General features: G+C 39.5%; 1 protein-coding gene across 1 annotated transcript in view; it reads left to right on the top strand.

The window, feature by feature from the left end:
- The window catches only part of LOC309439320 (amine oxidase [flavin-containing] B-like), a 54,836-nt gene that overhangs the window by 12,083 nt on the left and 20,296 nt on the right, over positions 1-22,457 (top strand). The window contains exons 2-5 of the mRNA XM_082051755.1: positions 8,567-8,661; positions 9,486-9,623; positions 20,338-20,442; positions 21,190-21,281. Of these exons, the coding sequence (XP_081907881.1) occupies positions 8,567-8,661; positions 9,486-9,623; positions 20,338-20,442; positions 21,190-21,281 (430 nt within the window). The remainder of the gene's footprint in view (positions 1-8,566; positions 8,662-9,485; positions 9,624-20,337; positions 20,443-21,189; positions 21,282-22,457) is intronic.

Raw genomic sequence — 22,457 nt, 5'->3', positions numbered from 1 at the left:
TCTGCCCTTCATCAGTATCAGAGCAGGATGCAAACTCTATTGCTCTAGTGGCACTGAACTTAAATGTTGTTTTTGGAATGTCTCTTAAAAGAAAGTCAGAGAACTCTGAGTATGAATACGGAGGGGTTTTATTTGAACTTGAGAGTAATTAGGTCTAAGCAACAGCAAACAAGGTTCTTCCATCAACTGATCTAATTTCTAGATGGTAGGAGCTTACCCAGATACTATTACAGGCTGAAGGAGTGTTTTTCTGCATCTCTCAAAATTTACTTCAACTGCTTGGGACATACTTCTCTTCATTTCTTCCTATTATTCTGGCTCAAACGCTGGAATTGTGCTGACCACTAACAAAAGGGGTCTCCTCAGAAGTTCTGTGGTCTTAAAACAGGTGGATTTTGTTTCACAGGGTACAGTGCAGCAGTTTTGGTCAATCTCATTTATTTGCCATGTGCATTTTGTATGTATTTCTGAGAAATTAAGAGTCAGACGTGGTAGGTAAGGGTTACTGTATGCAGACAACTAACAGTGAGGGAAGTTGTGTTCCTGATGTGATCCCACAGCAATGCTGGCTTCCATAACTTCGTGCAGGTTTTGGCAGATTTGCTGATTTTTCTTGACATTTCAGCTCTGGTCAAAATGAGACTTAGACACAAAATCAAGAAGACAAATACGAATCTCTGAGACTTCTAAAATAACAACTTCAAGATGTTAAATGGTGATGGACAAAGGTGATCTGACTAATATTTTTGAATACTTACGTTAAGAAATACTTGAGTTCATTTACCTTAGTGACCCTGAATTCAACTCTTATATGTTTATATGTAATTATATGTAATTATAATATGTTTCCTTTTCTTGCTATCAGTCTCATGAAACATTTTTACATCCCACAATTTCTTCATTCACCCCAAGGCAGAGGACAGTGCTTGTTCAGCAGGCTGAGTCATTATGCCATTTCCAAGGTGCATTTTGTGGCAAATCCTCATGTTGAGCCTTGTGTTACATCTTTTGTACTGCCCTGGACTTTACCAAGAGTGCTCAGGCTCAGACTCTCGTCCTGCGGGATGCTCTGCCTGCTGGGTCTGGGTGAAGCAGCATCTGTTACGTGACATCTCTGCAGTGATTTAGATGTGGCTGAACAGTTTGAGAGCAAGGAAAAAGTCCTCAAAAAACTCAGCAGTTTGGGCTTTATTTACAAGGTAATTGCAGCAGCTGCTGCTTGCGCAGACACCCTTGGGATCTGAGCTGGCTGCCTGGAGGATGACTGGGTGCGCAGCTGCTGCACTGCAAATAAATACACTGAGGAAAACCAGGTGTTAGCCCCTGCTTCAACATGTGTTGTCAAGGGGGATGCTGTCAGCAATTAACCAAGCCATTGTAGAGCTTGTTCACAGGTGTATATCCAAGTTGTGAAGGCACAACAAAGGTAAAAATCAGCTCCTTGTCTCTTTTGAATCTTGGATGTGTCTAACCTATGTGTGCAGCCAATGTTTGTATGCAAGTCTCAGGTGCCTGGCATCTGTTAACAGTGTTAAAACCACCCTGGGCAGTACTTTGTAAACATATCTTTGGTGTTAAGATAAATAAATTAAGAGGAGGAGAGAAAATATCAGTCAGTTTCATGAATCTGAGGAAATCCAGGTGTGAAACATGCAAGTTCTGCAGTAAGACCTGCAAGTAAGTACAGTACCAGTATGATGGCAACCTTTTGTTCTGTTCAACTCACAGTTTAAGTTGGAGAGAGACATTTTTAAGTTTATAAAGTAAATGATTTTTTGATAGCCATCTTAGAAGCTATTAAAGGAATGCCAGTGTCTTAGAAGTTTTTTCTTTGCCCTCTACATGAATTTACATTTAGAATTTGTAGATGATTTGTATAATTGCATATATATAAGATAAAAGTTTTTTGTTGTTGGTCTTTAAAGGGAGACAATAAACTTAGGGGAACATGATAAAGTAGTGAATAATAGGGAAGGTACATCAGGACCTGTGGGAATACCTTCAGAAGGGAACATTATTTTACAGCTTTATAATTTATCCTCCTCCAAGATACCCACGCTGTCCCTTGCACGCTGCAAGGGAATTGGGTGTAGCCCGAGTAAGAAATAAAATCTTGTTGATGGGCTTGCTCTTGTGTATTGGTTGTCTAGCCAACAAGAGAATGAGAGAAGTATCCTATCAAAAATATGACTAAATGGAACAAGATAGAGGTATCATTTAGAGAAGTATCAGAGATGCAACTTACAGTCATGTCCTTTGCTAGTAAAATTTTTGTGGAAATGCTAAGGTAAATGCTAAGATAATCCTGACATGTAGGAAGTCAAGGAAGGGAGCCTAGAGACCTGCATGGTTAAACAGGGAACTGCTGGGCAAACTCAAGTGGAAGAGGAGAGTTTACAGATCATGGAAGGAGGGACTGACCACTTGGAAAGAATACAAGGCTGTTGTCAGAGGATGTAGGGAGGCAACTAGGAAAGCTAAGGCCTCCTTAGAATTAAACCTTGTGAGGGGGGTCAAGGACAACAGAAAGAGCTTCTTCAAATACATGGTAGATAGAACTAACACCAGAGGCAATGTAGGCCCACTGATGAATGAGGTGGATGCCCTGGTGACAGGAGATACAGAGAAGGCAGAGTTACTGAATGCCTTCTTTGTCTCTGTCTCTACTGCCAGAGGATGTCCTGAGGAGCCCCGTACCACTGAGGCCCCAGAGGAAGGCGGGAAGATGGAGGATTTTGCCTCAGTTGATGAGGACGGGGTTAGGGAGCAGTTAGGCAATCTAGACATCCATAAATCCATGGGTGCGGTTGGGATGCACCCACGGGTGCTGAGGGAGCTAGCTGAGGTCATTGCTGGACCACTCTTCATCATCTTTGCCAAGTCTTGGGAAATGGGAGAGGTGCCTGAGGACTGGAGGAAAGCAAATGTCACTCCAGTCTTCAAAAAAGGGCAAGGGTAACTATAGACTGCTCAGCCTCACCTCCATCCCTGGAAAGGTGCCATCTCAAGGCATATCAAGGATAAGAGGGTCATTAGGGGCAGTCAACATGGCTTCACCAAGGGAAAGTCGTGCTTAACCAACCTAATAGTCTTTTATGAGGACATAACGAGGTGGATGGATGATGGCAGAGCAGTGGATGTGGTCTATCTTGATTTCAGTAAAGCATTTGACACAGTCTCCCACAGCATCCTTGCAGCTAAACTGAGGGAGTGTGGACTGGATGATCGGGTATTGAGGTGGACTGTGAACTGGCTGAAGGGAAGAAACCATAGAGGCGTGGTCAGTGGGGTGGAGTTTAGTTGGAGGCCTGTATCTAGTGGAGTGCCTCAAGGGTCAGTACTGGGGCCGGTATTATTCAATATATTCATCAGTGACTTGGATGAGGGACTAGAGTGTACTATCAGCAAGTTTGCTGATGACAGCAAGCTGGGAGGAGTGGCTGACACGCCAGAAGGCTGTGCTGCCATCCAGCGAGATCTGGACAGGCTGGAGAGTTGGGCGGGGAAAAATTTAATGAAATGTAACAAGGGAAAGTGTAGAGTCTTGCATCTGGGCAGGAACAACCCCAGGTTCCAGTATAAGTTGGGGAACGACCTGTTAGAGAGCAGCGTAGGGGAAAGGGACCTGGGGGTCCTGTTAGACAGCAGGATGACCATGAGCCAGCACTGTGCCCTGGTGGCCAAGAAGGCCAATGGAATCCTGGGGTGTATTAGAAGGGGGGTGGTTAGTAGGTCGAGAGAGGTCCTCCTTCCCCTCTACTCTGCCCTGGTGGGACCACATCTGGAATATTGTGTCCAGTTTTGGGCCCCTCATTTCCAGAAGGACAGGGAACTGCTGGAGAGAGTCCAGTGCAGAGTCATGAAGACGATTAAGGGAGTGGAGCATCTACCTTATGAGGAAAGGCTGAGGGAACTGGGGTTCTTTAGCTTGGAAAAGAAGAGACTGAGGGGTGACCACACTAATGCTTATAAATGTATAAAGGGTGAGTGTCACAAGAATGTAGCCAGGCTCTTCTCAGTGACAACCAATGATAGGACAAGGCGCAATGGGTACAAACTGGAAGACAGGAGGTTCCACTTAAATTTGAGCAGAAACTTCTTCTCAGTGAGGGTGACAGAGCACTGGAACAGGCTGCCCAGGGGGGTTGTGGAGTCTCCTTCTCTGGAGACATTCAAAACCTGCCTGGACACATTCCTGTGTAACCTCATCTAGGCGTTCCTGCTCCAGCAGGGGGATTGGGCTGGATGATCTTTCAAGGTCCCTTCCAATCCCTAACATTCTGTGTTTCTGTGATTCTGTGTGTGATTCTGTAAAATATTATTTCTGTAAATTTGCTGATTTCAGGCAGAATCAGACTGGTGTTACAAAATTTCAATCAGTTTTTTATAAAATTACTTTGAATTTTTGTTTTGGTAGTCAGATGTATTATATTTGACTCTAGGGCTTCATTGTAGCCTGCACAGATGCCTGGTTCAGATGGAAAATGCAACTCTTGTCACATTCATAAATCCAAATGTGAATTTGGATTCTGCCCTGGCATAGAAATTTAAGATTTTAATATTTTTTTCTTCTAAAAATTAAAAATATCTGAATTAGTTGTTCTCTTATTGTAAGAAAGGTTTTAATGCTAGGAAATGAAGTTATAACAAAGCTGTTCAATTAAATGGTTCAATTTAAGATGTTTAACAGGTACAGAGATGTCAGACAGGAAAGAAATAAGTTGTCACTGAAGATTAAATAATTCTTGTGATTATTACATTTATGTAAGATCCATGAAAATGTGAAGTGCTACATGATGGAGAAATGATTTTTGTGGCTTGAACTTGCTTTATAAAATTCTGGGGGAGGCAATCTCTCACTGGTATCTCTGAGTGGCTGCAGTTGGGTACCGTGTTGCTATGGTAATGGATGAAGGCTTGCACGGTTAAACATCCTCTAAGCATAATGGTATTTTCTGTCTGGGACTTCAAATAAGACTGATCATCTTGGCCTCTTTGTTGTTTGCATTAATTACCTGCCTATCGATTCTCTGAAAAGAGCTGCAGGTGCTGCTTAACCATACATTTTCCGCTATATAGATGGCTCTCTGCCCTTTGGGGAAGGCTGACCTGCAATGGAAACAGGACTCAGTTACTATCCTCTGCAAAGTGGTGGTGAAAGTGGTTGAGTTCTCATATTGCAATTCAGATCTGCGTCTTTTGAAATGCTCCTGGGAAGGTGTGGAAGGTGCAACTGGGTGACAAAACATTGTGGATGAAATGGGAGTAGCAACAGCATCAGTCCCATTTTTGGATAAACTTTATATTTGAATGTGGCTGTTTGCCTTGCTTGTGAGCAACGTGGACAGTGTTAAAGATCTGCCTTTTGTTAGTGATGTGCAAAGGAGTGAGAAGTAAGGCAGAAGCAGTGACGACGTGTGAAACTTGTGAAGGCTTCAACTTCTCAAGAAGTTTATATCTTGCATCATGTATGACAGATCTTTCCAGGCTCTGCTTCACAGACCTCCTGCATACTCTGCTTGTGACAATTGGGGTATTAAGCACAGAGAGGCCACACTGACTCTTGGCCAGAAAAGAGGTTTATAGGCGTTTCCTGCAGCAATTTTTAGTTTCTGAAAAGCAAACCTTAACCTCATGCCCCAGTATTCATGTGCTAATATTAATTTCCATTTTAATATATTTTTGTTGCTGTTCCTGGCACCTTATCTGTCCTTGTATCACTTTGACTTGGAGCTCTCCCTCTGCAGCATCCAGTTCTCTTGCTGTTACTATAATAACAGTTCAAGAACCAGTTTGGGATCTTGGGTCCAGCTCCAGGGAACAGGTACAGGTTGATATATGGCAGTACTGTGATTTCAAATGTGTGAGATACCAAAAATGTCAAAATTTCTGCCTGTCAATATTGCACTGTAACGTGGTGTCTGTGACAGCAGTCTTGCCTTATCCTGTATTATGCATGCTATGAGACCTAATCTGGTCCTTTGCTGTGCCATCTCACCCTCTTGAGCCTCTGCCTTTACTTCTTTCATGGATTCCCCCAGTGACATGTTTGACATCTCCATTAGTGATGAGGGAGTGGAGGAGCTAGAGGTTGACTATATTCCCTGCCTTTGTCAGCAATCATTTGCATAATTTCTTCAGCAAACATTGGACCAGAAGAGAGCTGTCATGTAGGTGAGAGAAGGGGGTGGATCACCAGCCCTAGAAAAGTGGTCAGGTGGTGCTTAGTCTGGGAAGCCTATAGACTGCAACTTCCACTATGGAGTCAAGCCCCAAGGACACATCCTCCTCTATAGAGATCTGATGTGCTGGAGGATGGGCATGGGGTAGCAAGGTATTAATGAGCCCAGTCCTCCTCTCCACACTGTTGGGTTTTTCTTGTTTGTTTGTTTGTTTTTTGTATTTGTACCAGGAAAGAGTAAACTGTTATCCATCTCTTACAGGTGTATCTGGGAATGCATGGGGAGAAAAAAAAAGGTAGCATCTACCCCAAAATAAACAGTAGGGAGTAAATAGTAGGTAGGTGCAATAGGATGGATAAAAGGTGCTTAAGGAAACAAGGAGATGGTATCTGGGCTGATACCTGTGTGCATTGGCTATGCTCCAGTTGAGTCTTGAGACCTATCTGTTCAGCTCTTGGGAATAAACTGCCTTTGTTCCCAACTGTACTGAAATATTTGTTCATCAGATTTTAATAAAGCCAAATTTTGTATTCCTTAATCAGTATTGGTAACTGAATGTTATTAATGGATTAGTCAATAACTATTAGCGTGACAGGCCAACAGAAACCTTCAGTGACAACATCCTTTAAGTTAAGTATTCACTCTGCAAATTATTAATAACTACTATTGATCCTCTCCCAACTGGTGGAATACTCATATTTTTTGAAGAGCAACTTTTTGTGTGTGTGTGTGTGTGTGTGTGTGTGTGTGTGTGTGTGTGTGTGTGTAGTTTGTTTGTTTGTTTTTCCCTTAACTGGTTAGCTATATTTATTTAGTTTTGTTGTCTATTTTTTCTTCAGGATCCAATTACTTTTTGCAAGTTATTTGAAGGGGTGGTCTGTGTTTGCATACCATGACTGTTCTCTGTATTTTGTTCTTCTTTAGTATCTTCTAATATTTGTGAGTGTAGTCAAGGCCACTGATGCAGCCAGATGTTTTTGCAATATAATTTCCTCAAGAAGGAAGTGTGGAAAGACCTTTATCAGTGTCATTTCTGTTTTTCCCACTAACACTTATGTGAAAAGCCAAGATAAATAAGCCCATGAAGCCAGAAATAAAAACAGGACAGTATGAACTTTTAATGTTAACATCTGCTGCTTTTCTTCAGAATATGTCAAATCCTTTAGATAGAAAGGTCTACACCATTGTCTCTCTTTTAGAGATGAGGAAACAAAGAGTTTAAGTGATTTAGCCAGCATAGTGCTACATATTTACTGCAGTGCTGGGAACAGGACCTACTCCTAAGCCACTAGTTGGCAACCAGGATGTTCTGTAGCTCTTCTAGTAGCTCTCATTAATACTCTTTCTCTATCCAGGGCTGCTATATTTTCTTCATTATCATTTCATTCAGTCATGTCATACTAGCTTTGACCATCTCTTTTTCCTGCCAGTGCTTTTGCCATTTCTTTCATGACTGTCTTATACTTGGAACAATTTCCTTGGACTCCTCCTTCTCAAAAACCTGTACTAGGACACGTAGGGGAAACTGGTTGCCTTCTGATGGTGACAAGGCAGGGAGCCAGAAAAGATAGCTGAATGATGATGTATGAGTGTCTAGCCTGGTCTGTGTTGAACTTTCTTCAACATATGCTACCAGTTCAAGAGGATGATGCAACCCCCTAGAATATCTCTCTTGCCATCCCACTAGAAATTCACTTGTGTCTGAAATAAGAACCTCAGTTTATACAAATCTCTGTTTATATGTGCCAACATGAAAGGCAGAGGTGATCTTAAGTTTAGAGGTTGTGGGCTGTATTCCCTCTATGTTGTGCACCCTTTCTAGTTCCCTTCATTCCTATAGTGGCTTGATGTACTTGCTGCAGGGTCTAACACTAATATTTTTCTCTGCAATTATTGAGGAATTCAGGATTTATGGCACCAGAACTAAAATGGGATGTTCCCTCCTGTGTTCGCCCTTGTTCCCTCTCTTGGTATCTCATCTTCAATAATTGAAAGATGGAAATAAAAGTGTATGGAGAAAACGGATGAGGAATGAAACGTTCTTTCTGGATACACTTAACCATATTGTTTCTTTTTGTTGCCACACACAAGCACACACTCTTTGGAGTCAGACCATGTGTTCTTCAGGAGAGGACATCTGTGACATGACTATATGGGAATTTTGCTAATGTACTTTAAAATACTCAGAGCTGGAAAGCAGAAACGACAAGCTTCATGAAAGCTTTTGAAATTCAGGACATTCCTCACCCTCCAGCAAAGTGTTTGAATGAAAAATTCAGTATTTGGATGTATACCTATATGAGTGTTTAACATGTCAAGTCACAAAAGCCATGTGGTGCACATACAGAAGTATCCTTTATATTGTTTTTCTTTTTATCTTTTAGGTCTCTCAGCAGCCAAACTGCTGACTGAGTGGGGCTTGAATGTGGTGTTGCTTGAAGCCAATGACAGAGTTGGTGGAAGAACTTTCACCATAAGGGTAATTATCTTCAAACCCATCTATACTACATATAAACACATATAGTATATACTACACATGTGTATAATTATACATATCTTTCTAGAGCACTAGCAGGTGGGAAATTTCCTGATATTGTACCAGAAAGAGTAGGGAAAGACTGGCATGACGCTGGGGAGGGAATATTTCTGTGTGATCTGCAGGTTCTGGAGTCATCAATTCTTTCCTCCAGGAAGTAGAACATGATTAGCTAAGTTTCAAAATCACTTTCTGGGGAAACACTGGAGAAAATTCTATGAAAAAAAAACCCCTACCTGTAAGGGCAGCTATGCTGTGAAGAGCTTTGAGCTGAACCATAACAAGCGCTGTGAGGAGAGATGGAGGCTGAAGGGATGACAGGGGTGGCTGGGAACTAGAACTAGCATGTCTCCCTTCATTGCTTTACCTTCTGCCCTACTTTGACTCTAGAGACCCCCTCTCAGTCTGCTCATTAGAAAATCTTACCTGTGCGACTTCCTAGTGCAGTCTGTTTTGAACTAGTCATTGGGGAGTTGCCTGACCGAGCAAGAACTATACAGATGTCTCTGACTCTGTCCTCCTTTCTCTGCCTGATTATGAACTCCTTATCTGAGATTCTTGGTAATCACCACACCAGAACTCTACCAAATAACTGAAGTTTTCAATGGAAAGAGGAATCTTGGCCAAAATGCTCTGGCAGTGTTTCACTTAAAGAATTCCTCTGGGTTGCTCTTTTAAGTTGTGTGCTATTTACAAAAGGCTTATATTTTTTAATATTCATTTTTTCTTTTTCTTTCCCCCTTTGTGTGTTGTGTGTGATAAACCAGAATAAACATGTTAAATATGTGGACCTTGGAGGAGCTTATGTGGGGCCAACACAAAATCGTCTCTTGCGGTTATCTAAGGAGTTAGGAATAGAGACGTATAAAGTGAATGAAGTCGAGCACCTGATACACCATGTCAAGGTAAGATGCTCTCAAACATGCTGCTGTAGACAAGCAAGTTGTAGTGATCTCCTCTCTCATTGCTACAGTGGAGTATACCTGTTTATGTATGCATCATCTGAGCTTCTCAGAGAAAAATAAATATGTTGGTAATGAAGAACTCATCCAAATTACTATTTATGCATGCACATACACATATGTTTCCTGGAGACAGATCCTGTTAGCTGATACCTTGGTTCAGGACTAAGCTTTTAGTTAAAAGCTCTCAAAAAGCTTAATTGTTTATGAACAGTACAGCTGTGACTCTTCTATGCAGATCAATTCTCATATACACTGCCCAAGGTGTCTGAAAGTCCCTGTCAGAAGTCCTAGAAGTATCTTCAGTCAGGGTGAAAGTTTCTCAGGATGGGCTACGTAAACGAGTGGCAAGTATTAATATTATCCTGACTGAAATAATTGCAAGAGATTGTCTAATTTTGCTGATGGGGAAACTAGCATGCAGAGTAGCAAAATGCATTGTAATAGTAATTGCAAAAGGTTCTAGGAGTCAAACATTCTTGTGGAGGAAGATCTAAACAATCTGTTAAAAATCTGAAACAGGACAGACATGTTAAAAAGCCCACATATTCTCACTATTTGTACTATGCTTTCTCCAAAAGAGCACCCTTTCTACTTTCCTAATATAGAGCACTGTTGCACTCACACAGAAGGGAAAATTTCTGTGTTAGTCCTGAGGAAATCAACATTGTGTTTCATTATACGCTTATGAAAAGCCATTGTGCAATTACTGGTAAAATATTTGCCAGAGAGTAGTTGGTGTTTGATCAAAGGTTAAAGAAAACATTGACAGATTTAAAAACAGCAATAGAGAAAAGGTGGTCTGCCATATGTCTTCCAATATTTTTCCTCTTGAATTGTTAGAAGAAAGAAGTGTCTTCTCAAAGTGATTTGCTATGGTAACTGTCCACAATTACTTCTGTTGTGGTAGAACTGATGTGAAAAATATTATCATAGCTGAAGAACTACTTGCAGTTGAAGAATTGGAAGATCAACAGTACATAGTAATCCTATGTATTATTTTGTGGCCAGATCAGTGTAATAATATCAGCCTTTTGTATTTCACGTAACTGTAATACATTCCATAGAGATCTCTTACTTTCAGCCATGTGGCTTGCCCATGTGTTCCCTGAAAATGGACAGTGTGCTCCCTGAAATTTAAGTAGTACTCTCAAGTCATATGTTACAAATCAGATTCCAAAATATACAAAGGTCTGTTGCCCCACGTGAATTTGAATTTGCCTGCTGACCCAACCTTTGTGACTGTGGCCAAATCTCATCAAATTCTGAACCATAAAATCCTCTCTGAACCCAGACAGGCAATGCAACCTAAAGATTTTAATTTTTCTCTTGCTACACAACCAGGCATCACAGTGTATCTTGTAAAATCAGCCGCTGTTTTTACATATACCCAGAGGCAAAATCAAACCTTTCATAGTTAATTAAATTTATTTTAGAGGCTTTTTAATGCATGTAATACATGCAGTTTCTTTGTACTACAAAATGAAAAGAATGTGTTTTGTTGATCTCTGGGTGGGTCTTTGCTAATTAGGCTTTACCAGCTTGATTGGGTTGTATGTTTTTTTTCCTGTTTAATCTTTTTTAATGTCATGTTCTATTGTGAGATTATTTTTGGTCTCACTTATATTGTGTGTCATATCTTTTAGAAACTCCAAATTTTATTTCTTGCCCTGCGTTTTTTTTTTCTTTCCCTCTACTTGTTAAGCAGCCCTTTTCATGGCATTTGAAAGGAGACTAGTATGCTCTTTTAATTTGTGTAAATACTGGTTCATCAGCCTTAGTAAGAAAATTAGTATAGCTCTGCCAGTAGTATTTGGTAGGGAAATAACTGTCCGAACGCCATTGCTTTTCAATAGCATAAATGACGTTATGTTCATAAATCCAGATTTAAGAAGCAAAAGCAGAACTATCTGAGAAGTCATCATCTCCTAACAGTGCTACCATTGAACTTGCAAGCAGATGTAAAACACTTCCTCAAACTTTTTTCTTAAAACTTTTCTTTAGCTGCCCAACAGAGGATTCAGTGCCCTACCTTAGATAGGTAGATTTGCAACTTTTGATTGGTGGTGTTAATTTTCCTCACAAAATGACGGCTTGTCTTAGAAAAACAAACCAAAGTACAGGTAGTCCAGGCAATTTTTACCTTTGTCATGTAACAGTTTCTGGAAAGAAGTGTTGAAATATGAAAACGTGTCAATTATTGTGAGGGTTTAATTATCAACATATTTTCTTCATTGATTCAAATTGCACTTTTGTGCAGTCCCAATAGCCATGTAAATTTCTCGTATTTTAAACCAAAAATTAATCAGAGGTTATAACATGTAACACAGGTTCCTTTGCTAAGTAAGATAACTGTGGAACTGGTTTGCTCTGCTACCCTAAATCTGTGTAAAGAAACATTTCTTCATATGGCTGCTTTGCCAGATTAATCTTTTATAACTTATTTTCTTCACATACAGTTAGAATGATCTACCCTTTGTCCTGCTGTGGTGCCAGCTGAACACCCTCTGGTCCTGTTTTCGCTGATAGATAGCTTGCATGAAAACCTGGCAACATAAATACTCTTCTTACTGGCTACATTAGACCAACATAGCTTGTTTCTCAAAATCTAGTCACTAGCCTGTGGTAGATCCCCTCGTTGCCATTGATACTTCTTGTCAGTTTTATCCAGATTTTTTTTTTCCACCAGAACTTTCTATGCGTTCCTGGAATTCCCCCAGATTATAGCATGGTTGCTACAAAGTGGTAGTGACATTTATCCCTTTTAATCTCTGTGTTGTCTCAGTGCAGAGTGTGGATAGTGCTGGCATAGTTAGCTGGCTATTTTGACAGTGTATCACACCTGAAACATTCCTCGTGTGGTGACAATCGAAGTAAGTCCTGCTAGTTGTTTCCTCAGCACCAGAAAGCAGGCTTGGCATTTTGCGCATCCAGGGGAGTCTTTTAGGTTAAAATGCTGGGTGAAACATGAAGCATCCCCTGCCTGCTTGCCAGACAGGCTCTTGACAGTGAATTGCTGACTCTTTCATTGCCTCAGTTAAGTTCCCTGTAAAAGAATGGAGTTTTCTCATACCCATTCATCTGCCAGCAGCACTGGCTAGAGGGGTCCAAATGCGTGTCGTGCTCTCTTCAAGTTTAGCACAACTGTCATATGCAATTTGTGTCCCTGGGGAGGATGCTGATGTGAACCCAGTCTGCAGCACATCACTGAAGGTGAATACTTAGTCTTATACACACAATACTTTTAACTAGGACCGCAGATCTGAACTATTGTTAGCGGTTTACATACTTATCTACAGTAGGTCTGCAGAAAAAAAATTTTACAGCCCTCTTGGGTGTCGTTTGTTTTCAGGACTATTGTGCTTATTAAAATGCAGTTTGCTGTGGTCTTGTTCATGAATAAAAAATTTGATGGTCCAGTTGTCTTGGGATTTAATTAGCAGCTTGAGAAGTGACTGCTGTATCAAAAGTTATAGAATTTGGTGGTGTTTCTTCTGTGATATCAGTGATACATGCACTGAGGCTAAGGAATGTGATTTATTTAAGGTTTTGAACTGCTTCTCTGCAAATCTAAGGGCAGTATCTCCTGGCATTGTCTGTAGTATATAGCGTAACACCTTAAATGGATTTTTGAAAGACTAGATAAAACTGCTTTCATTCTTCTTTCTGTATCTTAATGAGAACACAGTCAGAGAATGAAAAATCTGTGAGGCTCTCAGTTGCCATCAGTTTAAGCAAGGCAAAATGGCATCACATCTTTTGTTTTTTTCTCCTTCTTGCTGACAATTCGTAAGCGAGAACCTGGGGAACTGAGAAGAATACATCTGAACCTTTAAGAAGCTAGGCATCTGGTGCCTTGAAAACTCAAAGATGCTTGGGCTTTGGTAGTTTGGTGTGTCATTACTGCAATGCAGATCTATGTTATTTTAATGCTTTACTAGATACAAGGATGCAGGCATTCCTGTCACAAGACGCTGTCATTAATCGCACTCACTGGTAGTCTCAAAAGTCAGTCTGAGGATGGAATAGGCTGCGGAATAGGCTGAAGAGCAGTAGTTGGCGGGAGTATGGGAAAGGCTGCTCTTGTTTCAGTCTCATTAGACCTGCCCTGTAAATAAAGGGTCATCTTCCCTTTTTTTTGTGCCAGAGACCTGGCAGTAATTGCAAGAATGAAGTTTGTAACTACGTCTTTTTAATTAGAAGATGGCTAATATTTGTATTGCAACAGCCTAAAAGAAGCAGGATTATGTACAGCAAATCTGCAAATTGATCTTTGTCGAAGGGAACTGTAAAGAAAGCTCTCGCAAGGGCTGTTTATTGATCAGGAAAATTGACTGACAGCTGTGACCTAATAGTAGCATGAGGATGAAAGTAGTAAGAAAAATTAACTGGAAATAAAGTATGTATTTCTTAATGAAATCTAAATGGAAAGAAACTTCCTCAGTCTTAGCCCACCCAGGCCCCTTGGTCTGTTCCCGAGGAGATAAGGAAAAGTAGCTATGCTCCCACCTAGCTTATCTAATGCAGGCTGCTGGGAGAAAAGCTTCCATTGCATCCAGTTGTAAGAACCAATTTTTGTTTCCTTTGAGAAGCTGATTGAGGTCTACACAAAAACAGAGGAATGTATATTTCTTATAGGAACACCTGGCTGAGCATATTGGGTTTCACATGTCTGCAACATTTTATGTAAAGTTTCTTTTTTTTTTTTTTTTTCATGTAAGAAATGTAATAACCTGGAGTATCTCAGGAATAAAACTAGTGAGCCCAGCATTATCTTTTTCTTTAAAGACAGTGTTTTAGTTGTGAGAAAGTGTGTGTGCCTTCTCTGCTTGGTTATGTTATCTGTGGGCAGAGGTAATTTGATGGCTTTCTCCTAGATGAAACTCCTCTTTTCTATTTTTTTTTTCTTCTTCTGTTTTCATTTATTTTTGCCCATTTATCTGCTTTTGGGAGGGGAAGGAGGGGTATTTTAAGACTAATTCTAGAAATACAGAGAAATTTTCTATTGATTTTTTTGTTCACTTTGTAGGCAGGTTTAATTCAGGTGTTGAAAGCCACATGCAGGCCTAGTTTCAAAGAATATTTAGAAACAAAGTCCCTATAAATCTGTGTTTCATAAGACACCTGAATGCTTTTTGTAAAAGTGTTTCATGATATCTGAAAACAAAAAAGCCTGTTCTAGGATGAAGGAGAAATAGTCTTTTCTAAGATGATTGGGACAAACAGTTATAGTCATTTTTAAATTCAAAGCAGAACCTCTGTTTCTGTTTTCTAATCACTTCAGTGATTTATTTATTTATTTATTTATGGATTTATTTATTTATTTTCCCCTCATTCTGCCATTTTTTGTTCAGATAAAATATGTATTCCAGCGATTTTATGATTGATCTTGTGGCAAAGTGAAGATGGACTTTATTTCTATAATATGGTAGAAGAAAATTGTTCCCAGTTAGATCCATTCATTTTCAAAATGCTTGTTTTAAGACAATGTGTCTGGCTATACTATGCTTAAAATTGAATTATTTTACTGACCAAATTTCACAAAACACACTGGCATCCCAGCTCATGATCTCAAATTAGATATTGAAACATATTTAGAGAATATTTTAGCATGTCTTGCTATTGTAACTTTGCACCACTAATTATCCAGATTTGCTTGTGCTGTGTTTATATTTTCTAACCTATTTATCTTTTTACCTTTGGGAAATCTGTCAGTATGGTAACCAGATGAACATATGAGCTCCTGAACAGTATCTCAATGAAAGGAACTTTGGTAAAGCCCAATGGTGTTACAGTTTTCTAAGTAAGCCTGTGTACCTTTCTCAGGAGCTGGAGATACCACGTGTTTTATTGAGAATTATGATTACACTATGGATTAAAAACAAAACAACAAGAAAAAAAGTCAACAAAAAAACCCCAAACAAACCAAACCCCAAACCAAAAGTGTAATTTTCAAGATGGCAATAGGTGGGGAACTAAGGATCTGAGACAGGTACTGAGTTACAGCCTGAAGTGATGCTTTTCTTTTTCTCATTTTCCTTCTCACAGCTTTGCATCTTCCTGTTTCTGTTCTTCATCTGAATGACGTTACTAGGATTTCAAGCTGAGAGAACAAGGTGTATGTGATGTACCAGTGCTGTGAATCAGCAGAGGGCACTACATGCCTGTAAACCTATGTAACTGTGAATTAACATTCAGAATGACATCTCAATGAAGTTAGCGTCAGTTTTGCCAAGGTTTAGATGGTTTAGCTGAGGGAATATCCGTGCTCATTCAGTGCCACACCGTCTCGTTTCTTCCACCGAAAGCTGACTATGTGTACAAGAGGTTTATACCATGCTATAAAAAATGCATGGATCGTTGGCACCAGGGGCTTCAATTCACAGTACTGCATCCCACTTGGGCACAACCTGGGTACATAATGTTTAGGGGAGCTTGAAGTTGTCTTCTGCCTGCAAAAGCAGACTTTCTCCTGGGATCCTGCTCTGCATTGAGATGCTGATGATATTTCCTGGCAGAGCGTGTCCTTCCTTGGCTAAACAGCAAAATGGTTGGAATCCAGTCCCTATGCCCCGCCAGCTGCTGGGGCTGTTATTCAAGGGGCTGCTGTTGTTGCTATGCTGTGGGGTTTTTTTCCCCCTATAATAACCCACTATTTACCTATTTGATCTGAAACATGGCTGATGTATGCAGAAAGTTTATTGCTATACTACTTATATTACATGAGTCCAGTGTAACTAAGCCAAACCTTGGTTGACGTGAAACAGATGGATGAGAAAATCTATTGGGAATTGTAATATTTGTGACAAATACTGGATTTCTCATTTCCCCATTTGTTTATTCCTAAGACAGCTGGATTGCACGAATCTCCTCCCCGCAGTTTCTGTTTTTTAAGTATGCATTAACCTATAGTTCAGCAACAGCCTTTGTGAGCAGGAAATGACCCACACAGTAGCAGGTGCTGCTGTTCTGCTTTTTGAAGCATTGCATGTGGCATCATGAAAGTTTCTAAAAATATATATATACCTATATTAAATACCACTAAGCCTTAAAACCAAACAAACAAATGACGAAACAAACAAAAAAACAAACCACCAAAACCAACACCCCCCCAAATCTCCTGAATATTATAGTACTGGTGTTGAAATATCATGTCAAATAATCAGAAGGGGTAGTTATTATTGCTGTCTTTATACTGTTCTCATTTAGGTATAAAAAAATATTTGAAAATGTAATGTTCTGTGCATCTTGAGGCATATTTTTCATCTGTGTCTTGTTTTCCTTTAGAGGTTATATAGCACTAGGAGGTGTGGAGAATGCTATTCCCAGCAATAAAACAGAAACAGGCAAATTTTGCCTAAATAAGGTTATTGTTTTTGCAAAAGTCCAAATTCAAAGGAAGTAGAGCTGAAATGTTTCAGTTTGTTGGAAACTACTCAGATATATGTGTAGTCTTTCTTTCGTGCTGCTATTTTTGCTTCCATGTAGAGCCTAGTCTTGCAGTTTCTTCTCAAACAAAATTCTGATTGACAGCTCCTGGAGTTTTGTCTGTGTAGTAAATAAGGATGGGACCTCAGGTAATATCTTAGGAGCTCTTGAAAGTAATTTTCACAGGAGACACCCTCGCTTATATGATGGTTTTTATTTTTCCACATTGAAGTTTCTTCTTGTGCTTGATGGTACTTGTCACCCCAGATATCTGCACAAGAGACATACCCAAGATTTCCCTTTCAACAGTTCAAATGCAGTGAAATAGAAGCATACTAAATATATATATATATACACATATATATATGTGTGTGTATATAGATATATATATAGTGTATGTTTCTTAGCCGTGTGCTCATAAGGAAGCACCACAGGGAATTCATAAGACTTGAGTTAACTCAGAGGGGATAACTCAGTTAGGATTGCCTTTGGCAGAGCAGGAAGCTCATAACAAAATCAATAATTGGCATAACCCATTCTGATGCTGTCCTGGTTTTCTTGAGCACAGCAGTATACATGTTTCGCAAATCTATATCTAGGAAATGCTAGGTACTTAAAACCAAACTGAAATGCTCTGTCTTTAGAATACCTGTACAGTATTTTCACTAGTGAAGGCTGGCTCCAGTGTTCAGAAGAAGGCATGGTAAAACTGACTTTGCTGCCATAGGAGTTACTTATGGGATTTTAATGTGTCCAGAAAAACTAAAAGGTAATTACTAACACGGTTCAGATGTTACTAGCTGGGATAGAAAGGTACTCGGTCTGAGAGCTTTTGCTGCTTTTTCATAGCCCTTTGGCAGCAGAATATGAAGGTGTGCCCCAGTCCAAATTAATTTCATGTTAAGAGATTCCATATAGTATCCTCATGTCCGTTCGGGACCAAATGCTTCTGATGAAACAAACTCTCTGAGTTAATCTCCATCTACAGGTATATGTTTTTCTGATTCCAAACTAATGTATTTTCAGATGGCTGAGCACAAGAGCTGTAGAAATGCATATTAGTTCCATGCTGAATGGAAAAACAAACAAACAAACAACACAAACCTTCATTTTCTGCATTATTTTTGAACATGCGTTGTAATGTCCATTCATAAATTTGAAATGCTAAGTTTTCAACCTTGGTACCTCTGGCTCATGAAGTGACTGGAGATCTACTCTGGCTACAACAAAACTTCCGATTGAAAACTTTTAAATTATTAATGTTTTGGCCTTTTACAAACCATAATCTCTCCCCCAAAGCGCTGCAAAATTAAACTGTTGTTTTGCAGCTACTTCTACATATGTCCATGTACCAAAGAAAGAATTCCTTTCCTCCCACACTTTGCTTTCTTCCTAACTTTCATTACCTAGGTGTTTCTGATGAGGATTCCATTAGAGTTCTGTGTCTGTACAAACACAAGGTGAAAAAGCAGTTTCTTCTTCATTTTCTCCAAGCTGTTGGTTCTTTGTAAACTAATTTTCTCTTATCCTTAGGTTTGATTTTTGGCCTTACTGCTTTCTAACTATATCTCCCTTTGAATGAGAAATCCTCAAATTTATTTCCCAGCATATTCCAAGGTTATATCTCATTTTGTTATTTCTAGACCAAGTTTTGAGACTTTCAGGATTGCTTTGTACCCTTTCACTGCCTCTTCTGGCGCTTACAAACTACTGCAGATTTGAATAATGTGCTTTTTGTTCCTTCTTTCACATTATTAATAAAGAAACTAAAACAAATAAAGGCTGACACTTATTTGAGTAAGTGGTCCTCAGATACTTCTCATCAACAAGACACAGTGTTGTTGTTACCTGGTTCTAAATATCAAATCTTGATGCATTATTTCTTTCAAAAGCCAGTGTAAATATTTTGGTTTTACTGCTGCGTTGGTGTGACATTGCATCAAATATCTATTAGAAGTTAGTACTTCTGTGAATTGACATTCATGCTGATACAGTGCCAACTTAAATACATAATTTAATATAAGCTCTGAAAAATCAGCTGTGGCACACAATATGGCCTTTATCATTTATCTGTTTTATGGACACCAAAATACATCATGAAAAAATTAATCACTACATGATGCTAATGAGTATTTCTTTGTGAATTTTTAAAGCTGTTATGCTGCTATCTATATAGTCAGCCAGGGAAATCCTGTGCAAATAAAACAGCTCTACAGATTACCTGTCTTCCACTCTTAATTTACCTAGACTTTCTGAATATCTAGTAGTGGATATGTAGATATATAAAATTTAACTATTAAACGTATAATGATGTAATTGGGACATGTGTATTGGCCACACTATCACTCTGTGGAATTTATGGCCGGAGGTGTTGGGCTGGAAGAATGAGTCGTTATTAGTAAATGCTACATTTTCTGTAGGGCTGGGGATTTTTAGATTAGCTGAAACCAGTTTTTTCCAGGAAGATCTCTGAGCTATGATTTTAGTGTATAATAAATATCATCGCAGCTGCTTTTGTCTGGTTTTGAAAGAAAATAAAACACCACACCACCCTTCCCCCCAAAAAAACAAAACGAAACAAAGAAAAACACTCAAAAAACCCCACACCACCAAATACAGTTAAGAGTTCAGTCTTTTAATGAACAGTTAGGAGAAAAAAAATGACGCTGTTCCATCTCATTTTTTTGGTCTGATCTTAGTGACTTGACTGCATGATATTAGTTTTTGTTGCCCAGAAGTGGCAAATATAAAGCTTTGAAGATACAAGGCAGCATCAGTTCTGCACACAACAGACTTAATTCAACTGTGTATCAAACTTAAGTTGCACATGTGAAATAAAAGGATCACGGAATGGTTAAGGTTGGACAGGACCTCTAGAGATCATCTTGTCCAGCCCTCCTACTCCAGCAGGGCCACCTAGAGCATATTGCCCAGGACCATGTCCAGGTGTTTTTTTGACCAACCTGCGCCAGTGCTCAGTCACCCTCACAGTGAAAAAGTGTTTCCTTACATTCAGATGGAAGCTCCTGTGTTTCATTTTTTTCCCTCTGCCTCTTGTTCTATGTGTACACACAGACATGATCTGTTGGAAGCTGCTATATGTATTGATTAAACTTGTGCGTTCTTCCAGTGAACGCTTCACCATTTGGTGCAGCTACCTGCATGTAGAAGCCATGATTATGGTTGTATTTAGTTTTTATGATGTTTCTGTTTGTTTTTCATCTTTTAGGGTAAGTCTTACCCTTTTAAAGGTCCATTCCCTCCTATGTGGAATCCATTGGCCTACCTGGACTACAACAACCTCTGGAGGACCATGGATGAAATGGGAAAGGAGGTATGGCATGAGGAATTGCAGCTGTGTCAGCTCAGCTTTGTCTCCGGGAGGGTCAGATTGAAGATGAGACTAGGATGCAGATAGGCCATTTTGCTGTAGCTTGAACAAATCTGGTAGTGGAAGAGCAGCATCGTGCCACGCATTTTGGTATGTGGTCAGAGCACACGTTATAAGTGGCATCTGGGCAAGCTTTTCTGAAGGATGTGCCACTCAGGCTGTCTGCAGTCATACCTTTGTTTTTTTCTGGGTATATGAACATGAGGGTTTATGCCTGTGATATTTAGCACTTTGCCTGATGATTGGGTAAGTAATATTTTAAGAGACTTGTAGACCTCAAACATATGCCCTTCTCCACTCTCAAATTCAGCTCAGCCATTTCAATTTGTTACCGGTAGTGTATGTTTTCCATCAACTGAGTTATAAGACTTTGAGAAAAGGTTGCTGTTACTTGCATAGATGAATGGAGGAGATACGTAATAACTCAGAGACATTTCCCAGCATTGTGCTTTGCCTTTCTAGGCAAAGTTCTAAACTCTAAAATTGTTCTTAAATTAAAAAAAAAAAAAATCTTAAAACAAACAATAAAAAACTTTAGCCTCCCCTGTTAAGTTAGCTGTATTACCTGCTAGGAATTTGCAGGCTGCATTACCATGTAAAGATGAGATTGATTGATATTGGTTGTGTTTGTTGTCTCTTTCTCATACCATTCATTCATTTGCTGATGAATGCTCTTTTTTGTCTCCTTAGATTCCCAGTGAAGCCCCATGGAAGGCTCCACATGCAGAAGAATGGGACAAAATGACTATGAAAGATTTCATAGATAAAACTTGCTGGACAAAGTAAGAAACTCCTTATTACAAAATATAATATTTATGTACCTTAGAGTTCCAAATATCTGTTACTGCTTTGCAAACAGATGTAACTACCACTGGAATACAGCCTTTTTAAAGAAATGGAGTGAGAAAATCTTATAATAATGGACCACAACACCTGTTAGCACACACACAGTGTATTCTGATTTATTTCCATGACGTTTTAGACTAAAATAAAGATAAAAGGAAAATATATTTTGGGAGAGCTACTTCTGCAGACATAGGTAGTACCTTCGTGTCTTGTATGCACTTTTCCTCTCTTTATGATGTGTTTAACTTTTAAAAGAAAAATGCTCTGGCTACAGCAGGTTTTTGAATAAAACTTTTGATGAAACAACATGCATTTATTCTGTGCTGGACCAGTTGATTTTGTCGAGGTGCTGTAAAAATAACATTTGTCTCAAAATAGCACTAAATCACTTGAACACCCACCACTCTATTGTTTAACTGCTGCACTATATACCTCTCAGGGAAACCGAAAATGCTTCCTGTTTTTATGTATACATCAAAGCAATCTTTCTTTACTTCCCATTCAACAACAGTTTGATTGGTTTTCTTCGCACTGAAATAAATTAAAAAAAAAAAAAGTCTGCCTTGCTGTAAATAAGATGGATTTCTACAGCAACCTCTTCAGAATTGCTAAGCACCTGACACTAGTGCAGAGTCCTGCCAGCACCCACTCAAGCTGACACTGTCATGGACAGGGGCATTTTTACAGCTTCAGCCAGCCTCTAGAGAGCAACATGATCACTGCTAATGGACAGTAGACTCTTGTCCAAAAACTTCTAATCTTCTGGTTGTTTTGCTTTAACAAGAGTGACAGTTGCACAAAAGTGTATAGGAAGACTTTCTCATTTGTATCACCATCCCTACGCAGTAAAACCAAAGGGAAATGTATGCTGCTGGTTCTGCTGGTCACCTGAACCTCTGATTTGGTAAGGAGCTGTACAAGTTAGCAAAATGCCACACACTGGTCAATAGCTCATGTGACGGCAGTCATATTATTTCAAACTCTGATGGAACAAGACTTGACATTTTACCTGAATATTCGTATAGCTGTCAGCCTTCCTTAATTCCAAGATGCTTTTCAGATTTTATATGTGCATCCCAGCTTGATTTGCCCAGTTTGTTCAAGATTTAGGT

Source organism: Streptopelia decaocto, assembly GCF_964273445.1.
Source record: "Streptopelia decaocto genome assembly, chromosome: 1".
Classification (NCBI taxonomy): Eukaryota; Metazoa; Chordata; class Aves; order Columbiformes; family Columbidae; genus Streptopelia; species Streptopelia decaocto.
Note: the sequence above shows the minus strand (reverse complement) of the source record. Positions and strands in the feature narration are given on the sequence as shown.